Genomic DNA, 23,760 nt, shown 5'->3' with positions numbered 1-23,760 from the left:
GAAAGGCAGCTACTGAAGCCTGTGTGCCCTAGAGCCTGTGCTCTGCAACAGAAGCAGCAACCGTAATGAGAAGCCTGGGCACCGAAATGAGGAGTAGCCCCACACTTGCCACAACTAGAGAAAAGCCCATGAAGCAATGAAGACCCAAAACAGCCACAAAGAAACAAATAAATAAAATAACAAATTAAAAAAGAAAAGTATGAGGAATATAAAAGTCACCATAATCCCACCACTGAGACACAGATCGCTGCTAACATTCTGGTATAGTTCCTTTTAGTTTTTTCCTAATCTTATGTGTGTATTTTTCCCTTTTTTCTAAAATTGAGATCACATTGTTTATTATACTTTGAGAACTGCCCTCATTCATTCAAAATCCTTTAAAGATACCATTGTAAATGGCTGCATGCCATTCTATCCTCTGGAGTTATCTTCTACTGTTACCCATTTGGGTTGTATCCAATTAAAAATGACATAGAAGTTAGCATTTTTATATCAGTCCTTGCCCACATGTCTGATTATTTCCTCAGGATAAGTTCCTGGAAGTGGAATTACCAGACCAGCTGAGTGTGAACATTTGTTGAGGCGCTTGACACATTTTGTCACATTGCTCGAGAGGAAATCTGTTCCAATTTACATGCCCACCAGCAACGTGAAAGGGTGCAGCTTTCACTATATCCTGGCTAACACTGAGTATTTTCACTTAAAAAAAATGCTATTGTTTTTAATTCGATGGGGAAAAAAAGGGCTATCCTTTTTAATTTCTTTGATTACCAGTGAGATGAAATATTTACATTTTTTCAGTTAACATACTAGCTTTTCTGGAAACTACTTACTATGAGCTTTGCTTATTTTTCTATATAGGTCTGAGAGTTCTGAAAATTTTATAGAAAGCATATGATTCATCTTTTTGAGTTTGGAACCTAAGTGTTACATAGTTCAGTCAATAGTGCAGTCCATCTGAAGTATCCGCTGGCTCTGTGCTTGGAAAACCCTTCCCAGTCCAGAAGTAAGGGCTCCCACTTGATGTTGGAGGATTCATTGAGAAAACTTATGTAAATTGCTTAGTAGTAGTACCTGCCCTATGGTAATGTAAATCTGCAATAAATAGTAGCTGTTATGATTAATCCTCCAACCATTCTTGCTCTGAAGATGAGGAAACAGAGGCTGCAGGAGGGATACCCTACTATTAGATAGAAGAGCAAGGATTCAAGTCCATCTTTCTGGGGCCACATCTCCCAGCTCCTCTTCCACATGGAAAGAGTCCAGGCGGACACCATGCTGGAGATAGATATGTATCAACTTCTTTCCTGAAATGGATGTGACGCTTTCTTAAAAAAGGAGAACACACCTGACTTTAAAACACATACTCTGCATGGCTAATCATAACCACAAACATTTACAACACAAATATCTTCTCATTAGAGCCACTCTCTTGCCATCACTGCTCAATCTTCTTTCTGGAACAAATGTGATTCCTAACATTTCAAATTACTATATTCAACTGACTAGTAAAACAGTTTTTCTCTGAAACTTCAACAATTGGAACCCAATTTCCTTCCAGTTGCCCCCATGTATAAAGTAGGAGTGTGTGTGTGTGTGTGTGTGTGTGTGTATGTGAAATGGAATATTCCTTGCCATATCAGTAAACAAAGGATACCATAGTCCTCAGCAATTGCGGCCCTCTAACATGAGTTGGGGAGCCTTGAGGAAACTCAGGAAGGAAAGAATATCTGTCATCTAGCAGCCATCAGACTGCAGCCACTCCATACGCTGAGCCCTAAAGAAACTCGGGAAGTGAAAACACAGGATATTGGCCCCAGATAGCTGAGGTGCATACCAAAGGAATGATTTGAGTGAGCCTAGACTCTAGCATCTTCCCATACATAGAAAAGTGCTAAATTCCTTAATTTGGGATATCTGGTTTTCTTTAATCAACAGTTATCTTTTGCTGTTCAGATCATCTGTCCTTTATTGCAAAACTTTTCTTTGTAATTGAAGGATAATTGCTTTACAGTATTGCATTGGTTTCTACCAAACATCAACATGAATCAGCTGCAGGTTTACCCATTTCCCCTCCTACTTGAACATCCCTCCCGCCTCTCTCCCTATCCCACCCCTCTAGGTTGTCACTGAGCCCCAGTTTCAGATCCCTAAGTCATACAGCAAACTCCCATTGGCTATCTATTTCACACAGGGAACTGAACTTCCCCACAATGCCTCCTTGGAGCAGTGCTCTCAGGGTTACTTGAGATGCTGACTACTGGGCTTGAAGTCCTAAAAATTCTCACCAAATAAAACATAACTCTCAACTTCGAGGTTGAAAGTATTTTTTAAGTCTACATTTGTGTGCACGTATAGTTTTGAGGTTCTTTTGTCCTCTAAGGAATTATACCTGCTGGGCAGTTATGTCCTCTAAGCCACCAAAGCCCAAAGATGCCCCAGGGTGAAGAACAGCGGACACAAACTACACTCTGCGACTGTGTTTATGGCAAGTTGAGTCACATCCACTCCTAAAACAGCCTTGGGAAACACTGTCGTAAAACCAAAGTGAAACATCTAAAATCGATGTTGCTAGCAAAATGCAAGAGGGCACCTGAGGAGCAGCGGCTCATCACTATGAGACAGAATGGCTCTCACGACCCTCATCAAGAGTGAAAATGCTCTCACAGATTCACCATTGTCCAGTCACAGGCAGTTTTTGTCCTCGCCTGTCACCGAATTTCCCACTGCCACCCTCTGAGCCTGGGCAGATAAGACTCACAATGGCTTTTGAGGGCATCACGTGAGCAGAGATCTCAGAACATGGACCACTGAGCCCTTGGACACTCCAAACGCCGGGGCTCAGCCTTTCCCATTGTGTTCTAATTCCCCAAACTCGACAAGAATCAAGACGGGTGTTTGGTAAAAGCAGTGCTCAGTCATGTCCTACTCTTTTGCGACCCCATGGACTGCAGCCTGCCGGTATCCTCTGTCCATGGAATTAATTTTCCCAGGCAAGAATACTGGAGTGGGTTGCCATTTCCTCCTTCAAGGGATCTTCCCAACCCAGGGACTGAACTTGTGTCTCCCTGCACTGGCAGGCAGATTCTTTCCATCTCCAAATCTGGTCCATCCCAAGTTCTTTTCATATTTTCCTTGGGATGTGGCTGTACCCAGTCCTTACATACCTGTTACCCACACCCCTCCTCTGGTCCTGTCTTCGCCTCGCTCAGTTCTGTTCCCCTTGCTAGCAGCATCTGGTTGCTGATGCAGGAGCCACCTAGTCTTCCACATGCTGATCTTATAAATTTATAAGCAGAAAATTGTGTATTTTGCACATTTCTAAACTTTATTTGACAAACTGTATTTTTGTGAGGGCAGCTGCAGGCCCACCAGCGTTCTCAGAAACACACAACATCCTGTGCCTAAACCTATAGCCAGCTGGCGCTCAGGACACTGCCAGCAGCTGCTTCCTTCTGACCCCTCCACAGATGCCGGTCCCATGTAGCCGGAAAGCGCCTGACCCAGAGGAAGGGGTTCCTTAAATTCCCTAAAGCAGGAAGACACGTAAGGAAGCTTGGCTTAGAGAATCAGGGAGAACAGTTGATGCAAATGATTCAGCGGCGCTTTGGGAACAAAGGCAGACGTGAGCTTAGGCGCAGTGACAACCTGAGGGTGGATGGAATTCAGTTATGGGGAAAGAAGTAGGGGAAAGGAAAGCATTTCTCCCTGGTTTCTTGTTTTCCATCTCTTCCCTGGGTTGATCTTCCCCTCCTCCCCAGCTCCATGGTTTCCTACTTCTACCTGTTCACTATGGGAACAGAAATGGCCTGTTATTATTGGATGTGCTTATTTTACCATGCTGTCTCAGTACAATTCACTGTAAATCCTGTAAGATACCACTTCCAGCAGCCTCCTTCCTGCCTTGCTAAGGTTGTTAACTCTGTCAGGGCTTCTTATACCCCAGGGTGCATACCAATCACTTGGGGATATACATTCTGATTTAGGGCCGGAGAGCTTGCATTTCTTTCTTTTTCTTTTTTTAAAATTGGGGTATAGTTGCTTTGGGCTTACCAGGTGGCACTAGTGGTAAAGAACCCGCCTGCCAGTGCAGGAGATGTAAAAGATGCGGGTTCAATTCCTGGGTTGGGGAGATCCCCTGGAGGAGGAAGTGGTAATCCACTCCAGTATTCTTCCCTGGAGAATCCCATGGACAGAGGAGCCTGGTGGGCAATAATCCATAGGGTTGCAAAGAGTCAGACACAATTGAAGCGACTTAGCCCACACGCAAAGCTGCTTTACAATGTTGTGTTAGTTTCTGCTGTACAATGAAGTGAATTGGCTATATGTATAAATATATCCCCTCCCACCCCACTCCTTCCATCCCACCCCTCTAGGTCACAGAGGTGAGATCCCTGTGTATGTAGCTACTTCCTACCAGCTATCTCTTGTGCACATGATAGTGTGTATATATATATATATCAACCTCATTCTTGAGACCTTGCATATCTAACACGCTCCAGGAGTTGCGAGGAGTTAGTAGGCTCACAGAAGGTCCTCTCTCCCTCTCTAAGCTCAAGAAGCCTCCAGGCATGAATGTTCTTTCTCCATCTTTCACCTAGGCGTCCCACATAAGTCTCAGGAAATGTCTGTTAAAGTGATGACATAAACATTTTCCACCAATGGGGAAAAGGAAAGCAATGTGCCATTGAGGATAAACCTCCTGAGGTCTGGCAGCTGCCTTATTCCAGGAGCTGATGAACACCCTGGTCCCCCAAGGCCCAGGAAGAAACTTGGGCTGTAGGGACCTTGCTGTGAAGCCAGCATGCCAAATGGAGAATGGCACAGGTGTATACCCGCACAACGTGGTCCTCTCTCTCTGTTCACAAGTTTCTTTAAATCAGTAGTGCTCAAATTTGATTATGCATGAGAATCACCCGGAGGGTTTGCGAAACCATACACTATTTCTCTGATTCAGAAGGTCTGGGGTGAGGCTGAGAAAGTGCATTTCTAACAAGTTCCCTGATGCTGCTGGCTCAAACACCTTGAGAACCATGGTTTTAAATACCTGAACCGATCAAGGAACTACACAGGGCACAAAGCTGGTACTCTTCAACGGAGCACAGCTGTGTTGCCTATGGACTGTCCAGATTCCGGATCCAGGTGCACTGCATTGGTAGCTGTCTGCTCTCTGCAGACAGGCCTTGACAGGATGCCTGTTTTGAAGCGATTAATGTGCCCATTGCTTCAGTGCAATCTATTGCCTAGTGATATCTGGCATCATTGCTATTAGCAGCATCTACCGGGGAATGCAACTGGGATTCTGGAGCTCCCTGCAGAAAAGAACTCTTCCTTTAGGAGAATAATAGTGACTCTTATTTCTCTCCTTAAGAAAGGAACTTTTACTCTAAATTTATAGGCAGCATTCAAGTGCGAAGGAGTCTGAGACTTTTAAACACTAGGAACCAAAAGGACAAACTATTTGTTAATTTGGAAAATTTTCTTTTAAACAAAAAATAAAAACAAAACCCCCCAAATATTGATAGTATTTTCTAATTATTTTCTCATTGAAACAACTTCAGGTTTGTCACAAGATCAAAATATAAACACAGCATTCTGTAAGAATACAGATTGCATGCTTTTGAATGGCAAGGGCAGAAATACTTGCTCTGGGCAGGTTATTTCAAGTTCTTGCATCTGATTTCATCCGCTGGGAAGGCCTTTACGATTCTTAGTGGAAATGTAAGTTAAATAATTAAGTATCTTCCTTCCCATTGTAACACTGAAATGGATATTAAATCTGGGTGCTTTTTTTCAGTTTGTCTTTCTGACATTTTCTATTTCAGACACTTACACTAAACAATTCAGAAAAGTTTCCTGAAGTGCTGTTGAAATCTCTTATCTTTGCATCCCTACACTGATCTGCCTAAACAAGTCCTCTGGACTAGATGTCAGGCCGGGCTGTTGGGTAATGTTGAGGCCTGGGTTTGGCTTGCTCAAAATCAGTACTCAGGAGAGAGGTGCCCTTGGATGAAGTCCAGGACGGGTATCCAAGCAGGGCCCAGGAGCCTCCTGACACCTATTTTACTTAAAAATTTGCCAATAGCAAAAGTGTTGGGATACCAGTCCAGAGGATGGAGATTTTTTTCTTTTTTTCACTCTTGGTTAATCCTGAGGGTGGTTTGGCCTATTTACTGCATTCCTTTTCCTCCAGCTATTGGGAGAGGGTATTAACGAAAGGAGGCAGACAGAAATGCTGGGTGCACCTTGAGCTCTCTCCTTTTCTCAAATGACTGCCTTCAGAGACTACTTTTAACAGGACAGTGTTATCTGGGACTCTATTTTTAACAGGCACCATCTTACAAGTCTGTAAAACCATCTCGGTCATTCGGTGTCACCGTCAGAACACAACAGTTCAAAACACCACTGCAAGGTGATGAAACGGCCAAACTACAATCAGCCACAGGAAGCTGGGTCCCCTACCTCCCATGTCAGGGTGGGCTGCCCACGTGGGGGAGTTGAACACATGTGCGTGACCAGGAAGGAGTGCAGGAGCCCAGAGCAGGGCAGTCAGAGCCAGGAAGACCCAAGTTAACCTCTCCACTGTGACACTTAATAGCGCAAGTTATGAAAACACTTTAAGCCCCAGTTTCTTTTTCTGAAAAAAAAGGGATAAAGATACCTTATTTTTTAGGTTGTATTAAGGATGAAATAAAATACTATATAGAAAGTACTTGACCCAGTGTCTGACCCAGAGAGAAACTCATTAAATGGTCCAGTTGTTAATATTAAAGGGAGGGGTGGGGTAAGTTGCTGAGAAGAGTGGAGAAAGGGATGAGAGAGATCCAGAAATGTCCAGAACAGACAGATCCATAAAGACAGAAAATGGATTAATGATTGGGGGGGGGTGGGTAGGTGGGTAGGTGGGTAGGAATTAGGAGTAATTACTAATGGGGACAGGCTTCTTTAAGGAGGGGAGCTGATGAAAACATTCTGAATTAGAAAGCAGTGGTTTGTAGAACCCTATGAATATAATGAAAACCATCAAAGTGTACACTTGGAAACGTGAATCTTAAGGTATGTGAATTGTATCTCAGTTAATAAATAAACCTCACTCTCCCTCCCACAAACTGTGTGTGTGTGAGTCTTTTTTAAACTGAGACAAAATCCACATATCATATATCCGAAAAATCTATGGGTTCTGAAAGAACTCATTCCCTGACCACGCTGGCTCACCGAGGTGCACCAACCAGGTGATAAGATGCAAAGAAGCCTGAACGAGGAGCCAAGAGGCTTCACATTTACAAGACCTAAAACCAATCCGGCCAATTTCTCCCTTGAAAGAAAAGGAGACTCTGGCCCAGACAGTGGAAGAGACTGTCCCTGGGGGGCTGAGGTGGGGCTGTCCAGGGTTCAGTAACTTAACGGAGTTCCTCAAGCGCATTCAGCCTCACAGACAGGAAGACGTGAGGGTGCACAGAGGTCGACGGCTGCTTTTCCTCAGTAATTGCGTGGGGCGGGCAGAGCTCTCGTCTGGAATGGCAGCTGGCATTCTGTGCTCCTGTTTATTGCAGTTTATCTCAAGCAGTCATTTCCATTCACCTTTTTAAAAAAACATGAGGCGCAGCTGGGGCTTCACTTTAAATATTGTTCCTTCCAGCCTTTTAATTTTTTCACGGGCTCCTCCCTAATCTTTCACCATAATTGGATGCACCACACTGGAGACGGCACCCCGGAGAAACAAAGCCTGGCGAGCCGGCTTGCCCATCCTCCAACCACACACGGCTGCGGCTGCGGCTCCTTCTGCCAGGAGTAGCCTGGGGACAGAAAGCCAGGCCGGCTTCCCTGTGTTTGCTCTGCTCTGGCACGAAGTGGGAGCCAGTCCTCTGCTGTATTTCATGTTAAATTTTCTTGATTTCCCCACCCCTCCCCTCCACTGGTACAGTTTGGATCTATCCCTCGCCCTGAGATGGCATGGGCTGTGCCTTTTCTAGGTCCACATCGGCCATCTGAACATCCCTCCAGGTGGCATCAATTTCAGGGCAGCCTATGTGTGTGTGTACCTCCCCATGTGGATTGTAAGCTCCCTGAGGGAAAGCCCAACCTCCCTTTTGTGATCCTGACCCCGAGCACAAAGCCAGGGACCCAGGAGGGCTCTTGGTGAGTGACAGCTGAAGGAATCAGGACACTGACCTGTGTGCCTTTGTGTCTTGAAGACAATGGGCTGTGTGACCAAAGGGCCAGAGGCTGCTCAGAGCAAGGCGGGGCCATAATGCACTGAACGTTCACACCTCGGATTCTGCCAAGGTGCAGGCTTTCTTTTCTAGATATTCAGCTACGTTTTCCATTGAGTACAGTCTTACTACTGTTCCTGAAAAAACCAGAGGTCCTAAATGAAACATCTTTCTTACCAACAGGACCTTCCCCAAGGAAACGAAACAGATGCGTACTCTTTTCCTTCCTCTGCCTGGGTGGAAACTAATTTCAGTCACTGTAAAATGACCTTTCCCCTGAAGGCTGTTTGCCTGACTTTAAAACAAACTTGTAAAATAATCCCTATACACAGGGTGGTATTTATTAGTGCAACTGGTATAGGAAATTCTATTGTACCCAGGCAGGGATATACCAATTTTCAAATTGTTTTGGACAACTGACCTCAGAATATAAGGAGGTGAAAGAAGAAATTACTAAAACTTTTGCTTTTGGTTATATTTTAAACATCTTAGTTTTGAAAATACCTATTTGTGTACAGTCAGTCCTCCACATCTACAGATTCTGCATCTGTGGATTCAACCAACCACAGATCAAAAATATTTGGAAAAATACTTCCAGAAAGTTCCAAAAAGCAAAATGTGAATTTGCCATGCATCCAGCAGCTATTTGTATAACATTTACATTGTATTTACAATTATTTACATAGCATTTACACTGTATTAAGTAGTAGTAAGCAGGCTTCCTTGATGGCTCAGTAGGTAAAGAATCTGCCTGCAAAGCAGAAGACACAGGAGACGTGGGTTCAATCTCTGGGTCAGGAAGATCCCTTGAAGGAGGAAAGGCCAACTTGCTCTAGTATTCCTGCCTGGGAAATCCCATGGATAGAGCCGTCTGGTGTGCTACAGTCCATGGGGTCACAGAATCAGACATGACTGAGCATTCAGAGGTTAGAGAGAGGTGCTATAAGTAATCTGAAGATTATTTAAAGTATATAGGAGGATGTGTGTGTTATATGCAAATACCATGTCGTGCTTGAGCATCCTGGGATTTTAGAATCTGTGGGGATCCTGAAACCAATCCCCTGTGGATACCAAAGGACTAGTGTATAAATTTCATACACACAAGATGGATTTTTACAGCGGTATATGTGTAGTTATGGGGCTTCCCAGGTGGCGCTAGTGGTAAAGACTCTGCCTGCCAATGCAGAAGACAGAAGAGACTCAGGTTCAATCCCTGGGTCAGGAAGATCCCCTAGAGGAGGGCGTGGCAACCCACTCCAGTATTCTTAGAGCTTGGAGAATCCCATGGACAGAGGAGTCTGGAGGGCTATGTTCATAGGGTCTCAAAGAGTTGGACACAACTGAAGTGACCTAGCATGCATGCGTAATTATGAGTGGGATACGTGTACGTTAATGGCTTAGGTTCAAAAACATTTTACTGATAAATATGAGATAAAAAAGCCTGCAGACCACTGCTTTATGGCATCTAAGTATCTAAGTTTTCTACTTAGTAAACCAAACAGCAAAAAAAAAGAAAGAAAGAAAAAAAAATACGTTAGAGGGAAAAAAACTTAGAAAAGGAAGGTTCTAATTAGGAAAAGTGATTTTTATTTTAGGTAACTTCTTTCTTATCTTTTGTGTTTTAAAGAAGGCCTGTATCACCTGGCTTCACTAGACATTCTTAATGAAATGGTTAATAGTTTTTTTTTTTTTAAAGCATAATGAAGCCTTCATAGTTCCATGATATGTATACAATTTGAAAGCACTTTGCCTGAGAAAGGTAGATAAAGCTAAAATGACTAGAGAACGACTCTCAGATTTAGGGTCCAGAATGACACATACAGATCTCTGTGTTTCATCTCTAGATGAAACACATCTAGAAGTTTCATCTAGTAGTCTTCTATACCAACCTCTCAGATACAATTTCTCCTAAAGTCACACAGTGGCGTGCTACTGCCTTGGTGAGATAAAGGGTGATACAATGCAACTCTGTTTTGCTGTTGTTGAGGTGTTAAAGCTACTTGAGCAATTCATGTTTGACACTTTAGTCAGCATTGTTATCACGCAGCCCGCAGATCATGGTTCAGTCATTCCTGGCATCTGGGCTCTCTCTGTTTCTAAGCAGATAAAACTACAGTAGTCATTACTTTTATTGTTACTGCATTAGCAAATGGTACGTCTTTCATTTCTCCTAAGTGAAAACTGACCTACACTTTCCTTTTTGAGAAATGCTGTGACAAAGAAAATGTGACCAGTCCTTTGGCACTGAATGTAGAGGCAACGTGAGACCTGAGCACTTGTTCTACCGGGTTGGGTAAGTGACTCTGACTTCTGAGCATCCCAAGTATCTTTTGCACACCCACTTCTGGCAGGAGGGGACATCAGAGAAGTGTCAGGGTTTCAGGACTCTGAGCATTTATCCCCTCGGGCGCTCATTTCCTTTTGGGGATCACAAAGGACAAAACCCACACAGAGCAACACGGTATGTCATTTAAACCTCTTTTACAAATTTAAGTTTCAGTTTCTGAGAAAGAAAAGAAACTATTTGAACTGCCCTAAGAAATAAAGGATATACTTAAACAGCCCCCATACTCATACACAATTATGCATATAAGATCTAAACTGCCATATTTTACATTATTATATATAAAGATCTATTAAGACAGATCTTCTATCTCAATCTAGGGGAAAAAAAAGTGACATATTTGATCAAACTAAAAATTTAGGAGCAAGTTCTACTGTTTTAGGTCATCTGCTTCTGAGGGAAAGAGGTCTTTCTTTCCAGGTCCTGATTTTTCATACTGTGCTGTGTCGTGACCTACACTTGACTTACAGGAAATAATAAGGGGGAAGGACATAGTGTTTAGCCTTCTGTGGACAGACAAGTATACACTGGTAGTTTAATTTCATGACCTCACCCATATAACTAAAGCTATTTTTACTTGGGGTTGTTATTATGAAATGATTATCATATAAAACATACTAAAAATATATTTACTGACTTGCAAAAGAAAATGCAAGCAAAGAATTAGCAGATACTGTACCAGTTTTTTTTTAAACCCCCATACTTCTCTTAGTAAAACTTCATAGTTTTCATTGTTTAAAAAGATCAAACTGAAAAAAAAGGTCAAACTTAGAAAGATGGTTTAAACATGCTAGTGGTTATTTCTTGCAGGTGAACTGTCAACATGTCAATAATTTAAAAATTTATTCCTTTCATAAAAAGCCTAACTAGAAACTAAAAGCACAAGAGAAGTTTTCTTCAACTTCAGGAGAACAACATGTGCATTCTAGTTACTGCTATAATACATTAATGAATACAAGCTGAAAAAAGCAGAAGGAAGTACTCTCCCAACTTAATGCATTCGATTCTGTGCATTGAGCTTTCCTGAATATATTATGGCAATGGCCACTGAGTGTGGAATCTGGCCACTCCTCTAGGGTTATCTTTCTCCCAGTTAGAAAAATGGTCCGATTGTTTACAAACAAAAGAGCTCTCCCCCCTTACCTTTTTATAATTCCCCTCCATATCCAATAGGGATTCTTGACTGATGATGTCATCCATTCCATCACTGTCCAAATTCATCCTTTTAACTCTTTACAATTTCAGTTAAGAAATAAGATCCCATGAATCCTGATAGGCTGATGTGCTGTTGCCCAGGACCCTGGTTCCCGCTCATGCTGACATGGAGAGCCAGCTAAGAGTCTGTGTCCGGCTGTGTGTGACCTTGCCCCCTTCTGTCCCAAAGACACCGCCCCACCCGGCCCCCCCGGTCTGTTCCACGCTCCGGCACAGGGGCAGCTGCTGTTCTCTAAGGCTTACTCTGCCCTGACACTTGGCTGGTTAAGAGTCCAGACTTTCCACATCTGCTGTCACCTTCTTCCCCTGGACGATCCTGCCTGGATGCCTCTCCCCAGCACCTTCTCTACCCCCAATCCAGGAAAAGCCAATTTAACCCCTGAACTTCCCGCTTCAGGGCTGAGTGTGGATAAGAGTTCTGGAGGAAGCCAGCAATCTTATTCTGAACTAGGGATAGAGTGTACGGGATAAAAATAGATGCAAAGCCCTGCCTCACAGACTTCACTGGCGAGTTAAAAGCTGGGTATTGCATGACAAAACCAAACAGTATAATTTAAAAGTTAACCTGTGAGACAGATGTTTGCCTTTTCCCCCTTGCCTTTTTCCTATAACCAATCATTTCTTCAAATTAAACGTGAAAGTCTCATCTTCAGGGAGAAACCCCAGCACAAGAATGAAATTCTTCTCCAACACAGAGAGGGACCCCTCTGCCCCCGGAATCGTTGCTTTGTTCTAGTAATACAGGCAGGAGAAAAAGATCCATCAACTTTTTTCTAAGAGCCGGTGGCGGGTTTTCACAAAAGAGGACGTTCCTTGCTGCTGCTCTTTTTACCCTTTTCCCATGGCTTTTGGCTTTGTTTACTGGCTTTACGTACAGAGAAGGAAAAGGCCCACAGCTGCAGGATGTTTTGATGCAAGAAGCAGACTAACAAGTGCGCACACAAACACACGCTCCTTGTTATCAAGTTACTACGGCCATAAACTAAAATATATACGCGGTATTTTTTTTGAAAGTTACTGTGTGCAGGAGAAACAGGTCAAAGAAGAATTCAAGGGCCAAGGCTCCATTTAGCAGCATAATCTTACAGTCTGACAGGCTTAGACAGGAAGCAGTAAATGTACCAGTCAATAGGTTTTCCAACGTGAATTCTTGAATTGACCAGCTTCAATGCTGTTAAGAACAGAGTTCTAGGGCAAAATGCTGTTCAAGCCAGCTCTTGACATTTGCACCTCTGCTGACGTGCTCACATCACTTTAGTATTTTCTCTCCACAAATTAAAAAAATAAAATCAATTTGTGGAAGACTTGTAGGATAAAGTTGTCTTAACGTGGTTTTCTGTAGCACTCTTTCCATAAAGCAAATATTTTCCTCTACAGCCCCTAACTCAAATCCAAACCCCTGCTTAACTCTACCCTCACCCCCACCCCAGGCCCTGAGACTGTCTTGTGCCTTTGTCAGACAGTTTGATGGAGTTGTGTCTCCCAAGCCACACTTGTCTTTGGGCAGACCTTCTCCTAGCAGAGATCTCCCATCTGACTCTCCTCCCGACCCCAGGACCCTTGCTCTGGACAGGGGTCCCCCCCACCTGCATGCAAGAAGCCCAGTACACCCTCCAGGCCTGAGAGGTCATGCTGGTCACTGCGTGCTGCCATACGCTGGGTGTTCCCAAAGCCAAGAATTCTCCAGAGGTAAGGCTTTGGGGTTAAAATAAAGGATGCTCGACTTTGAAGGACCTCTGCATACTAAACTCTGCCGAAGGAGGCTAGTTAAAATGAAGCAAGCACGCATCTTATTACATGACATATATCAACATGCTTCCCAGATGGCACTAGTGCTAAAGAATCTGCTTGCCAATACAGGAGACGTAAGGGATGTGGATTTGACCCCTGGGTTGGGGAGACCCCCCAGAGAAGGGAATGGCTACCCACTCCAGTATTCTTGCCTGGAGAATCCCATGGACAGCGGAGCCTGGTGGGCTACAGTCCAGGGAGTTGCAAAGAGTCAGACACGACTGAAGCGACTTAGCACACACGGCATACCCTTTATTGGGGGTTGCTATAGGCTAGGTACTTTACAGGTGCCTCTTACATTTGTCTTCAGTCCTCACAGGAACCCTCTGAGGTGGATATTATCATCAAACTGCATTTCACAGTGGAGTGAGAAATCAGTGAGGCTAGGGAATTGCCCCAGAGTGGCAACTTGCTCACGGTCAGGCCAGAATTTGAAGCACAGAATTTGCTTCTGTGGCCCATATTCTACATGGGTGTGGAGACTGCCTCCTACTGTCTGCCCCTCTAAGAAACAACTGTACCCAACAATAATCAAATGTAGCTTTTAAAAATGGTATCACATGCTGCCACAATTTTCTAAATCACATATCTGTAACATTCAGCATGTGTCACTGCTGTCCCCTGATGATCAGACCTCAAGGAATGAAATAAAAACTCCTTCATCAATAGTTGTGACTTAACACACTGTACAGTGAACTTTGCTTTCAGGTTTACCCTGCTGCTTTTAGACTGATAATGGTTTTTCTCTAACACCGTTACAGTTTCAAGCCTTTCTCTAAGAGGGCAGAGATTTGTGTTATTCATCTTGTTTTCCCCACAGCATCTAGACACCACCTCCCACATGTTAAGTGGACGATGAATATGTTGAATAGATACATGCACAGAGGAGAAAGGTTTGGGCTGCTTACAATGTTTCCTCGGAATGCTGTCCATGGAAGGAAATATTAATAGTTTATATGAGTGCTTTTCAACCGAAATCTTTTTTGGAAACCACATACATTTAAGAGGTAAGTAAACATGGGTCTGCTCAGGTTGAAGGAGAGGGCCTACCATGAATTTCAGTGATTTCAGCCTCTTACCTAGGTTAGCATCTAGCCCATTTAGCTATCTATAATCAGGAGCTAACATGCGAGCGATTATAAAAATTTATTATTTATTTGGCCGTGCCATGCAGCTTGTGGGATCTTACTTTCCTGACCAGGGATTGAACCCAGGCCATGGCAGTGAAAGTTCTGAGTCCTAACCACTGGACCACCAGGGAATTCCCAATAAAAATTTAGATATTACAAGACTTAGTAAAGTACATAAAACTATACATCTAATTATTATCTTTTGACTTTAATTTTAACAAGCATGCACACATGTTAAGTTGTTTCAGTCATGTTTGACTCTATGACTCCATAGACTGTAGCTGGCTAGGCTCCTCTCTTCATAGGATTCTCCAGGCAAGAATACTGGAGTGGGTTGCCATGCCCTTCTTCAGGTTTTAACAAGGTGGCCTTAAATATACAGATAAAAGGACTGAACTTTCAATATTAACTATGTATATGTATAAACATATTCAAATTAATTTATATGCACCAATAATATATTGACCACATACATATATATGTGTGCGTGTATATATATATATATATATATATATATGCATATTTATCTATAATAGATTGCCTTTTGGAGAAGGGCATCTCAAAATCCAAGATGGAAATTTCCCAGCTGTACAACAGGAACAAGGGTTAGTCCCAAGAAAGTAATAAAAACCATTCTCCTCCTCTACTCCCTATATCTTTTCTTGGCAAAAGTGATCCTCTACTAAGTTCTATGTAGAGACAAGTGATAAAACACCTTCTTTTAAAAGCTGGTCTCCAGTGGTGATGAATGTATTTTGCGCTCTCCCTAAGTGAGTGCTCGGGACATAGGCTTGTAGCCTAGACCCTTTCCAGAAGGAGCTGTATCATTACTGTCTGGATGGTTTGTGCCCGCTTAAAATATATCCTATCTTCCTGTCACAAGGACTGATCTTTGGTGCTTTCTAGAGCGTTGCTCTGTGTCCTCCAGCCACAGCATCTACATCACCTGGGAGTGGACAGGAAATGCCAACTCTCAGTTCCCACCCCAGACCTACTGAATCAAAACCTGCAGTCTTACAAGAGCTCTAAGATTTCTGAGTGCACTTTACATTTCAGAAGCACAGCTCGAGACCTTGAAAAAATTCAGTATAAGCCATTATCTTATTTTTGATCATATTTCTAGGCTTGGTGGTAAGACCCTGACTTTACATGCTTGGGATCAACACTGTAATTAATTTCACTTCCAACAGGTTCAAACGAATACAGGAAATGAAAAAGCAAAACACCACCTTAGAACACTGGAGCTGAACTTAATGTTTGGTGGTTTTGTAGCAGCCGTGCACAAACAAGAGGAGAACAGTCAGTCATGTCCTTACAGAGAACTTTTCCTGGTTTCTTTTTTACCAGGCTTCCCTGGTGGCTCAGGCAGTAAAGAACCTGCCTGCTATGCAGGAGACCTGGCTTCGATCCCTGGGTCAGGAAGTTATCCTGGAGAAGGGAATGGCTACCCACTCCAGTGTTCTTGCCTGGTGAATCCCATGAATAGAGGAGCCTGGACATGACTGGGTGACTGAATCTTTCATTTCCTCTACCGCTGCCCTCTCTAAAATGAACTCTGCCTGCAAAACATGGGGCCAGATACTAATGCTTCCTCTTAGAAAATGTACACAGAGCCACTTACAATCCCTGAGGTTGAAAGGGCCTCTGCTCACCCCCAGTGCCCTGAAATTCAAGGACCAGAATGGAGAGCTTCAGTTTCCTGTCAAGCCATAATTTGAACTGTGAGGCGCATTGGTCACGTGAGCTAATGCTTTTAAATGATCATTATCGGCCACTGGTGGAAATTATTGACTCTGAGAACACAGACCGCATTAGTGGGAAATCACTTATGCACTGTCAAAAGATCTTCCTATTCTTATTAATGGAAACTCTTAGTTCATCCTGATTAACCCTTTAGCTTCCCACCGCCTCTCCTTCAGCCTTAGCCTCCAAATTCCATGTGCTACACAAACCGACACTGATTTATAATCTCTTTTAAAATTATTTTTTTTCTTCTGTGCAGTATTCATCTAAATTTGCTTTGCTTTTCAATTAAGGTATTCTGATAGCTAGATAAACCATGAAAATCTGTATATTGTTTTGCAGAGGACGTTTCATTGTAGATTTAAAAAGTTAAACTAATGGCATTGGGAGTGTGCAGTGGAGGAGGTTAAAGCATTGGAAGGAGACAGAGTGTCAATTGTTTATTCGTATCAGAAAAACTGAGGACCACAGGCGTCAAGCTTTCCGCCCATCTGAAGACCTGAGTACGAGAAACGCCAACTGTGGTCACTGGCTGATGATGCCGCGCTTCAGAGGGGGACCATTGTTAACGCCCTCGTTATGTTTCTCTGTGCTCTTAGCATTCTTTCCCCCTTAATGGCTCTCCTACGCTGATTGTCACTAGGCCTTTGGATGACTGTTTTCTTCTGAACTCGAGCAATTTTGTCAAAGTACTTTCTATTTCAGGAAGCTTGGTAATTTCTGATGCTTCCACATAGTGCTCAGGGGAATACTAAGTACACCAAGATCTCACATTTTCCCTTGGTACGGAGAATATAAATAAATAATAGAATACGATACTATTAATCTTGAGCTTCTGCATGTAAAGTCTTAGTTACCCAAGGCTGTGCGTGTGTGCGTGTGCGTGCATGCACGTGTGTGTGTGTGTGAAGGTGAGGTCTCTGCTCTTCATGCAAGCACTGACATGTATCATCGCAATGTGCCCACTTCCTTCCAATCCCCACCACCACTCTCTTTCCAAGAGAAAATACTAGACTTTTGGCTTAAAATATGCATTGCACATTTATTTCTTAAAATCACTTGATGTCTAAATCATGATGTTTGAGGCTCTCAGTGCTACTTTAAATAGGAATGATGTGCTTGTACTAAATTTCTATTTCAGATCAGGCCCACACTGAAACCCTGTTAAAATGATTTTTTCCCTCCCATCTGGGCACTTATCACTGTGCTCCTTTTGTGGTAAAACATACACATTTTATTTTCAGATATACAGCCTAAAAACAAGTGCAGATGAATTTGTATCCAGAACTATTTTCTTAATTTTTAAGGTGATAGACATGTTATTCCCTCCTCAGACAAACACACTGTATCTCAACAAGGCAAAATACAACTATACCCCCAACCAGGCAAAACAATGAAGACAACGTATTCTTCAACACTCCAGGGAAAAAAATTCTCCAATCAAATAAAAATCTATACAACAAGACATAAAAATCACTTCATTGAACTTTTATTTTACTCATTTATTTTTCATTGAACTTATATTTTAAAAGCCTGTATCAAATAGTGCACTAAATGCTTTGAAATTCCCCTATTAGGTCAGTATATTTTTTTTCCCTGCTGTGGATGAAACTAGGCTTAAATGGAGTGGAATCTTAGATGAAGTCAAATTTGATACCTTGTTTTCTCATTCACACGAAGAGGGGACTGGAAAATGAGCCCTCTCTTGGCCTGGTGTCAATGGGGACAGGACTATATTTCCTTTCTTTTGTTAACCAGTAAATAACCCACTAGAGAGACTTCCTTGGCAGTCCCGTGGCTAAAACTCTACGATTCCAATGCAGGGGCTGAGGTTTCCATCCTTAGTCAAGTAACCAAGATCCCACATACCACGCATGGAGGCAAAAACAAAACAAAACAAAACAAAACAACCCACTAGAATCTGGGCACGAAGGTTTGTTTACTACTTTCTCCCAGCAAGAGCTTTTTAAGATATCTTGATGTACTACTTAAATTGATATACTCCCTAGTTTTATCATTTGAGACCAATATAGGACACCTTTCATTCTAGGTGATGGGTACAAGACTTCAATTGGGCTGAAACACTTTGACCATGGAATTTTTGGTGTTTCAGGAGGCAGTAAAATTACCCCTCTATATGGTAGGAAGATTTATGAAAACTGCAAAATTCAGTATGTTAAGAAAGGTGTCTTGAGGATGACTACTAGCTTCCACTGACCACGGGTGTTTTGAAGAAGTGCCTGGGGACAGACCATGAGGCTCACCTTGGGGAACCTCTCTTGGTGAAGGAGAAGTAGGTGTGGTGGTATACTCTTGATGACTGTCTCTGGGAAGGGTGGGATGTGTGTCTCTTTCATTTTGTTCCTTGCACCATGTCCCTCATCTCAGCACATGGGATGGCAACTGGGCAAGAGGCTCATAAGCCACATACAAGGAGTAGAAATTTTCAGACTTCCCATATTTTCTTTAGGATAAATTTCCAACTTCTTTGCGTGGCATTCAAGGCCTAACTCTGGGAACTTCCCTGGTGGTCCAGTGGCCAAGACTGATCTCCCAGTGCAGGGGGATCACCTTCACCCACTCCCAGTTGCAATGCACAGATCTGAGCTCCTCTCTGGTATTACGAAGCAAAACCCTCATCCTGGGGACTCAGAACAGGACCAACTGCAGAAAATCCAATCAGTCCAACACACATTTATGGAACACACAATCTGTGTATAGGGCAGGAAATGAAAATCAGGCGTTTGTCCTCAAGGAGCCTGTTGTCTAATCGGGGAGGCAGACTTATATGTCACTAGCTGTAAATGGGTTCTTACAGAGGTAAAAACAAGATGCACTGAGGAGGAGAAAGTTTCCTGATGGAAGTGACACGAGCCTCAGAGTGCATCAGCTTGCAACAGGCATAAGCAGGTGTAGGGGTGGCAGGGATTCCAGGCTGAGGCAGCACAGCAAAGAAAAAGGATTGATGGCTGTGTGGGGGCAGGAGGACAAGGTGGGGAGGGAGGCGTGTTTCTTTCCAGGGTTCAGATCATGGCCTTTTTAAAAAAAAAATAATACATATATTTTTAGTATTTATTTCTTTATTTGGCTGTGCTGGGTCTTAGTTATGACACAATGGATCTTCAATTTTCATTGTGGCATGCAAGATCTTTAGTGTTGGCATGTGAATTCTTAGTTTTGGCACGTGGGATCTAGTCCCCAGGGATCAAACCCAGGCCCCCTGCATTGGGAACACGGAGTCTTAGCCACTGGACCACCAGGGAAGTCCCCATGATTAGGCCTTAAATGCCATGCAAAAGTTTATCCTAAAGAAAATGGGGAAGTATGAAAATTTCCACTCTGCTTTTTCAAGATCAGGAGCGCATTTGAAGGAAGAGTCTCTTTATGCTCCCAAGGGAGGAAAAAGATGAGAGTCATTTACATACCATTTCACTTTTTTCCTCTTTCATTTCTACTGGAGCTGAGACCATGAGGGTATGGTTTATATCTGGAGTGGTCATAAAGGAATTTAAGCAACGGAAAGAAAGGGATAAAAGTGTGTCACTGGTTTTATATACACATTAATCCCCATAACTGACTGCAGGGAAAGAGGAGAAAATCTTTGGGAGTTTTTAAGCAAAATGGACCCTTTGACCTAAGCTTGTGCTTTCAAGTTAACAGTATTTTGACGCTTTCTATCTGAGATCGTGTAGAGGAATCTGGTCTCTTAAAGGCTGCCAGGCCCGAAGCTGTGGGCAAGGCTCTTTCCTGAAGAGATTGGCTTCCTCCCAAGACTGGAAAATGGAGGTCGATAGCTCTATCTTTTAACACGGCTACAACTGAAAATGACAAGACATGCCTCAGTAACCTCTGTGCTAATGTAAATCCTGCAAGGGAGAAAAGTATACAAAGATGTCGACAACCTGAAAAACTTTAAAAATAAAACAACCATGAAAAATTCTGCCTGAGAATTTCTCTCTGAACATCCCCCTACTCAGATGAATTTTTTCATAGCATGGCATATCCATCCACCTCCAATAGGGGGTTCAAGCTCTAGGAAGCAGTGAAACTCTTTTTCAAAACAATCATCTATTTGGAAAAGTAATACCTGAGAATCAGTTATACTCTCTATATTAGCAATAAATAATTGGGAAGTGAAGCAATGCATGGTTTCCTGGGGCTGCTTTATAATCTTCACTGAGCCCTTTCTGTAAACATTGGGAGAAAGTGGCTCTTAATTCATGGTAACTGACTTGTTGATGCAGAAAGGCGGCCTCTGGCAGGGACCTCCCAACTATCATGCCAGGATGTTAACAAGAAAAAATACCATTTCACAGATGAGAAAAGTAACAAAAAATAAAGGGATAATCTGATCCTAAGACACTGAAATCAGGGCATGTTGACGGCAGGGAGTTGGAATAGGAATAGGATTGAAAATCATCCCAATGTCCATCAAAGTGTAAGAAACCACAATGCTATAGAGTGTTTACAGTGCCTTTTTTCTTACTCAATTTTACATACAATAGTCACATGCATCCATATTATTTGAGAGCGTGTTCTTAGCACTGAGAGAGCAGATGGACACAAACCTAAAAATCCTTGTCCCCGTGGAGCTTCTGTGGAGTAAGGAAGACAGAAAATAGACAAAAATGTAGTCTGATGGGCTTCCCAGGTGGCACAGTGGTAAAGAATCCATCTGCCAACGCAGGAGATGTGGATTCAATTCCTGGGTCGGAAAGATCCCCTTGAGGAGGAAATGGGAACCCATTCCAGTATTCTCACCTGGAGAATCTCATGGACAGAGGAGCTTGGCGGGTTATAGTCCATAGGATCGCAAAGAGTCAGACATGACTGAGCGACTGAACACAGCACAGCACATGTAGTCTGATGGATGGTGATGAACGCCAAATAAGAAAGTAAAGTGTAATAGCAAGATTGGATAGAGTTGGGGAATTGGAAGTTGACACAGAAAGTCCAGAGGAGGCCTTCACAAGAAGGTGACAAGTGAGAGTAAGCTGTGGGGGTCACCAACAGGAGCAATACCTGATGCCAGGGTGAATCTGAATTTCAGGTAGAAGTGAACAATTTTTTAGTATAAACATGCCCCAAACAGGGCAGATTGCTTGCTAAACCTGCAACCACCTGGGCTCCCTGGAGGGAAGCACATACCAGGCAGGAGGGACAGCACATGCAGGAAGCATGAGAAGAGGGGGTGAAGGGGCGGAGGGGGTGGGAGAGGAGTCTGAGAGGAATCAGGGGTGAGGTGATGTAAGACCCTGGGGGCCCCTGGTGGGATGTGGGCTTTTATGCCGAGGAGGAGAATTATGAGATGGGTGGCAGGCTCTGATTTAGGTCTTAAGAGAGCATTTGGGTTCTGCGTTGAACACAGACCACAGAACAGGGGCAAGGGCAGGAGTAGTCTGGAGACTGCTACTGCTCGAAGATGATGATGATGATGACAAAGGTAATAGCAACACACACCCAGACATGCGCACCGAATTATCCAAATGAGTCTGAGGGGAATGGCCTCCGAAGCCCCATTCAGGGTTTCTCCATTCAGAGACCGTGGTATACAGGACTTCCTGACAGTCCAGTGGTTAAGACTCTGCTTCCACTGAAGAGGGTGTGGGTTCCATCCCTGGTCAGGAAATGACCATATGCCAAAAAAAAAAAAGAAAAGAAAAGAAAAGGGAGGGGAAATATATATACCTATGGCTGATTCATGTTGATATTTGGCAGAAAACAACAAAATACTGTAAAGCAATTATCCTTCAATTAAAAAAAATAAATAAAATCAGATAAAAAAAAAAGAAACTATGGTATACATTATGGATGAAAGGAATCAGTCCTACAAATAAATTCCTTCTACTCACTAAGATGCTAATCTAGGGACTTTGTTTTAACTACTCTATTATCATCCTTAAGAATAGATAAATCAATAAGCAAGCCTTCATCAGAAAAGGGGACATTTCTAAAAAACATCATTGTTGATATTACCAGTGACCATGATAACATCTAGAACTTAGAGAAACTGCCCTTTCAGAATCTGTGATGTTAGGTGGGTTCTAAAACTAAGGTTTCCAAGTAGGATTGAGACATGGCTTCATGGCTAATATTTCTTTATTTGCTGAGTTATGAACAGAGGGAGAGCATTTCAAAAGGACAGACACATAAAGTTCTATAAAACCCCATGGAGATGTAGAATCTATTGCCTATTATCACCTGCCTATTGGACATAATTTTATTCTAAAAATAAGCAATAAGTACTTCAAAAACTATTGAACACACAATCAGTGTTATATGTTGTAGTTCATATAAAAGAAAATCAATTTGTTTTCCTCTGGAAGCAGAAGGCTAAACAACCCCTCCCCTCCTGATGGCACTGCTGATATTTGACCAATCTGTGACTTATAAAACCAGTGACTCCATGTTCAACCAAATGAAAAGATATAGGGAATAATCTTGTAGCATCTTGCCTTCAAAAAATTACATTACATAGCTTCTCTAAAAAGTGAGCAGAAAAATAATTTTAATTATTACAGTAATTTAATCACCTGGAGCCATGCCATAAGTAGCTTAGTCTCTCCATAAAAGTCGACACTCTCCACTCCCCCACTGTATTGTGTGTAAGTTTTGTTGTTTCCTCAGCATCATGACCCTTTTCTCAGGCATGGTAAGAACTATGAAGCATAAATCTTGTTATCTAGGATCTATGGACCTAAATGGACTATAAAATGAAAATACTATAAGACAAGCCCACAATTACAAAATTCCAATTATTAAGCAGAGAAAAAAGTGCATAAACATATTTTCTAGGCATACACTGCTTAGCTGGGAAACGACTGCTTTGAGTCTTGTGAGATGTACTATTCTGCCTGCATACATTCACTACTGTGAAATCCGACCTTCTGAGAAACACCTGCTGGTCTCAGGTATCTTACCTCACACAAGGAAGAGGCATTGTTAAATTAGAGAAATGGTCCCTTGGAGCTTCTAAACTCGGTCAGTTGAGTGATACCCTGATATTAACTATCCATGACTTGGACTAGCCGTGCTTACTGCTGCAGAGAAATTACTCTGAGAACCTTCTCGTTGTCTGTTTACAAGGAGGATATTTTCAGTGTTGCTTCCACAGTTCTAGTCACACTCTAGAACTGGTCTTTTGAGATCCTCTAAGTGCTTACTTCAAAACTCCAGACAGAAAATTAAGGACAGAGATGAGTACATGCTACTAAAAATTCCTATTTGGAGTTTTTTACGCATGTTGGTACCTTAATTCTTATTTACTAGTCATTTAAAACAACATACTAGTAAAAATAAGTTTGGAGAGACAAGTGCAACTTTA

The 23,760-nt window shown here is 42.6% G+C and overlaps 1 protein-coding gene across 7 annotated transcripts in view; it reads right to left on the bottom strand.

Moving 5' to 3' along the window:
* The window catches only part of SCHIP1 (schwannomin interacting protein 1), a 179,388-nt gene that overhangs the window by 38,054 nt on the left and 117,574 nt on the right, over positions 1-23,760 (bottom strand). The window contains exon 1 of one of the 7 annotated variants that reach the window (XM_086392235.1): positions 11,701-11,916. The exons of the other annotated variants lie outside the window; for them this stretch is intronic. Within the exon in view, the coding sequence (XP_086248361.1) occupies positions 11,701-11,778 (78 nt within the window). The 5' untranslated portion in view covers positions 11,779-11,916. Of the gene's footprint in view, positions 1-11,700; positions 11,917-23,760 lie in introns of those variants that run through there. 7 annotated transcript variants of the gene reach the window in all.

The sequence above is a fragment of the Bos grunniens genome, chromosome 1, assembly GCF_055505025.1.
Source record: "Bos grunniens cultivar Pamir isolate PY7600 chromosome 1, Bosgru_T2T1.0, whole genome shotgun sequence".
NCBI lineage: Eukaryota > Metazoa > Chordata > Mammalia > Artiodactyla > Bovidae > Bos > Bos grunniens.
Note: the sequence above shows the minus strand (reverse complement) of the source record. Positions and strands in the feature narration are given on the sequence as shown.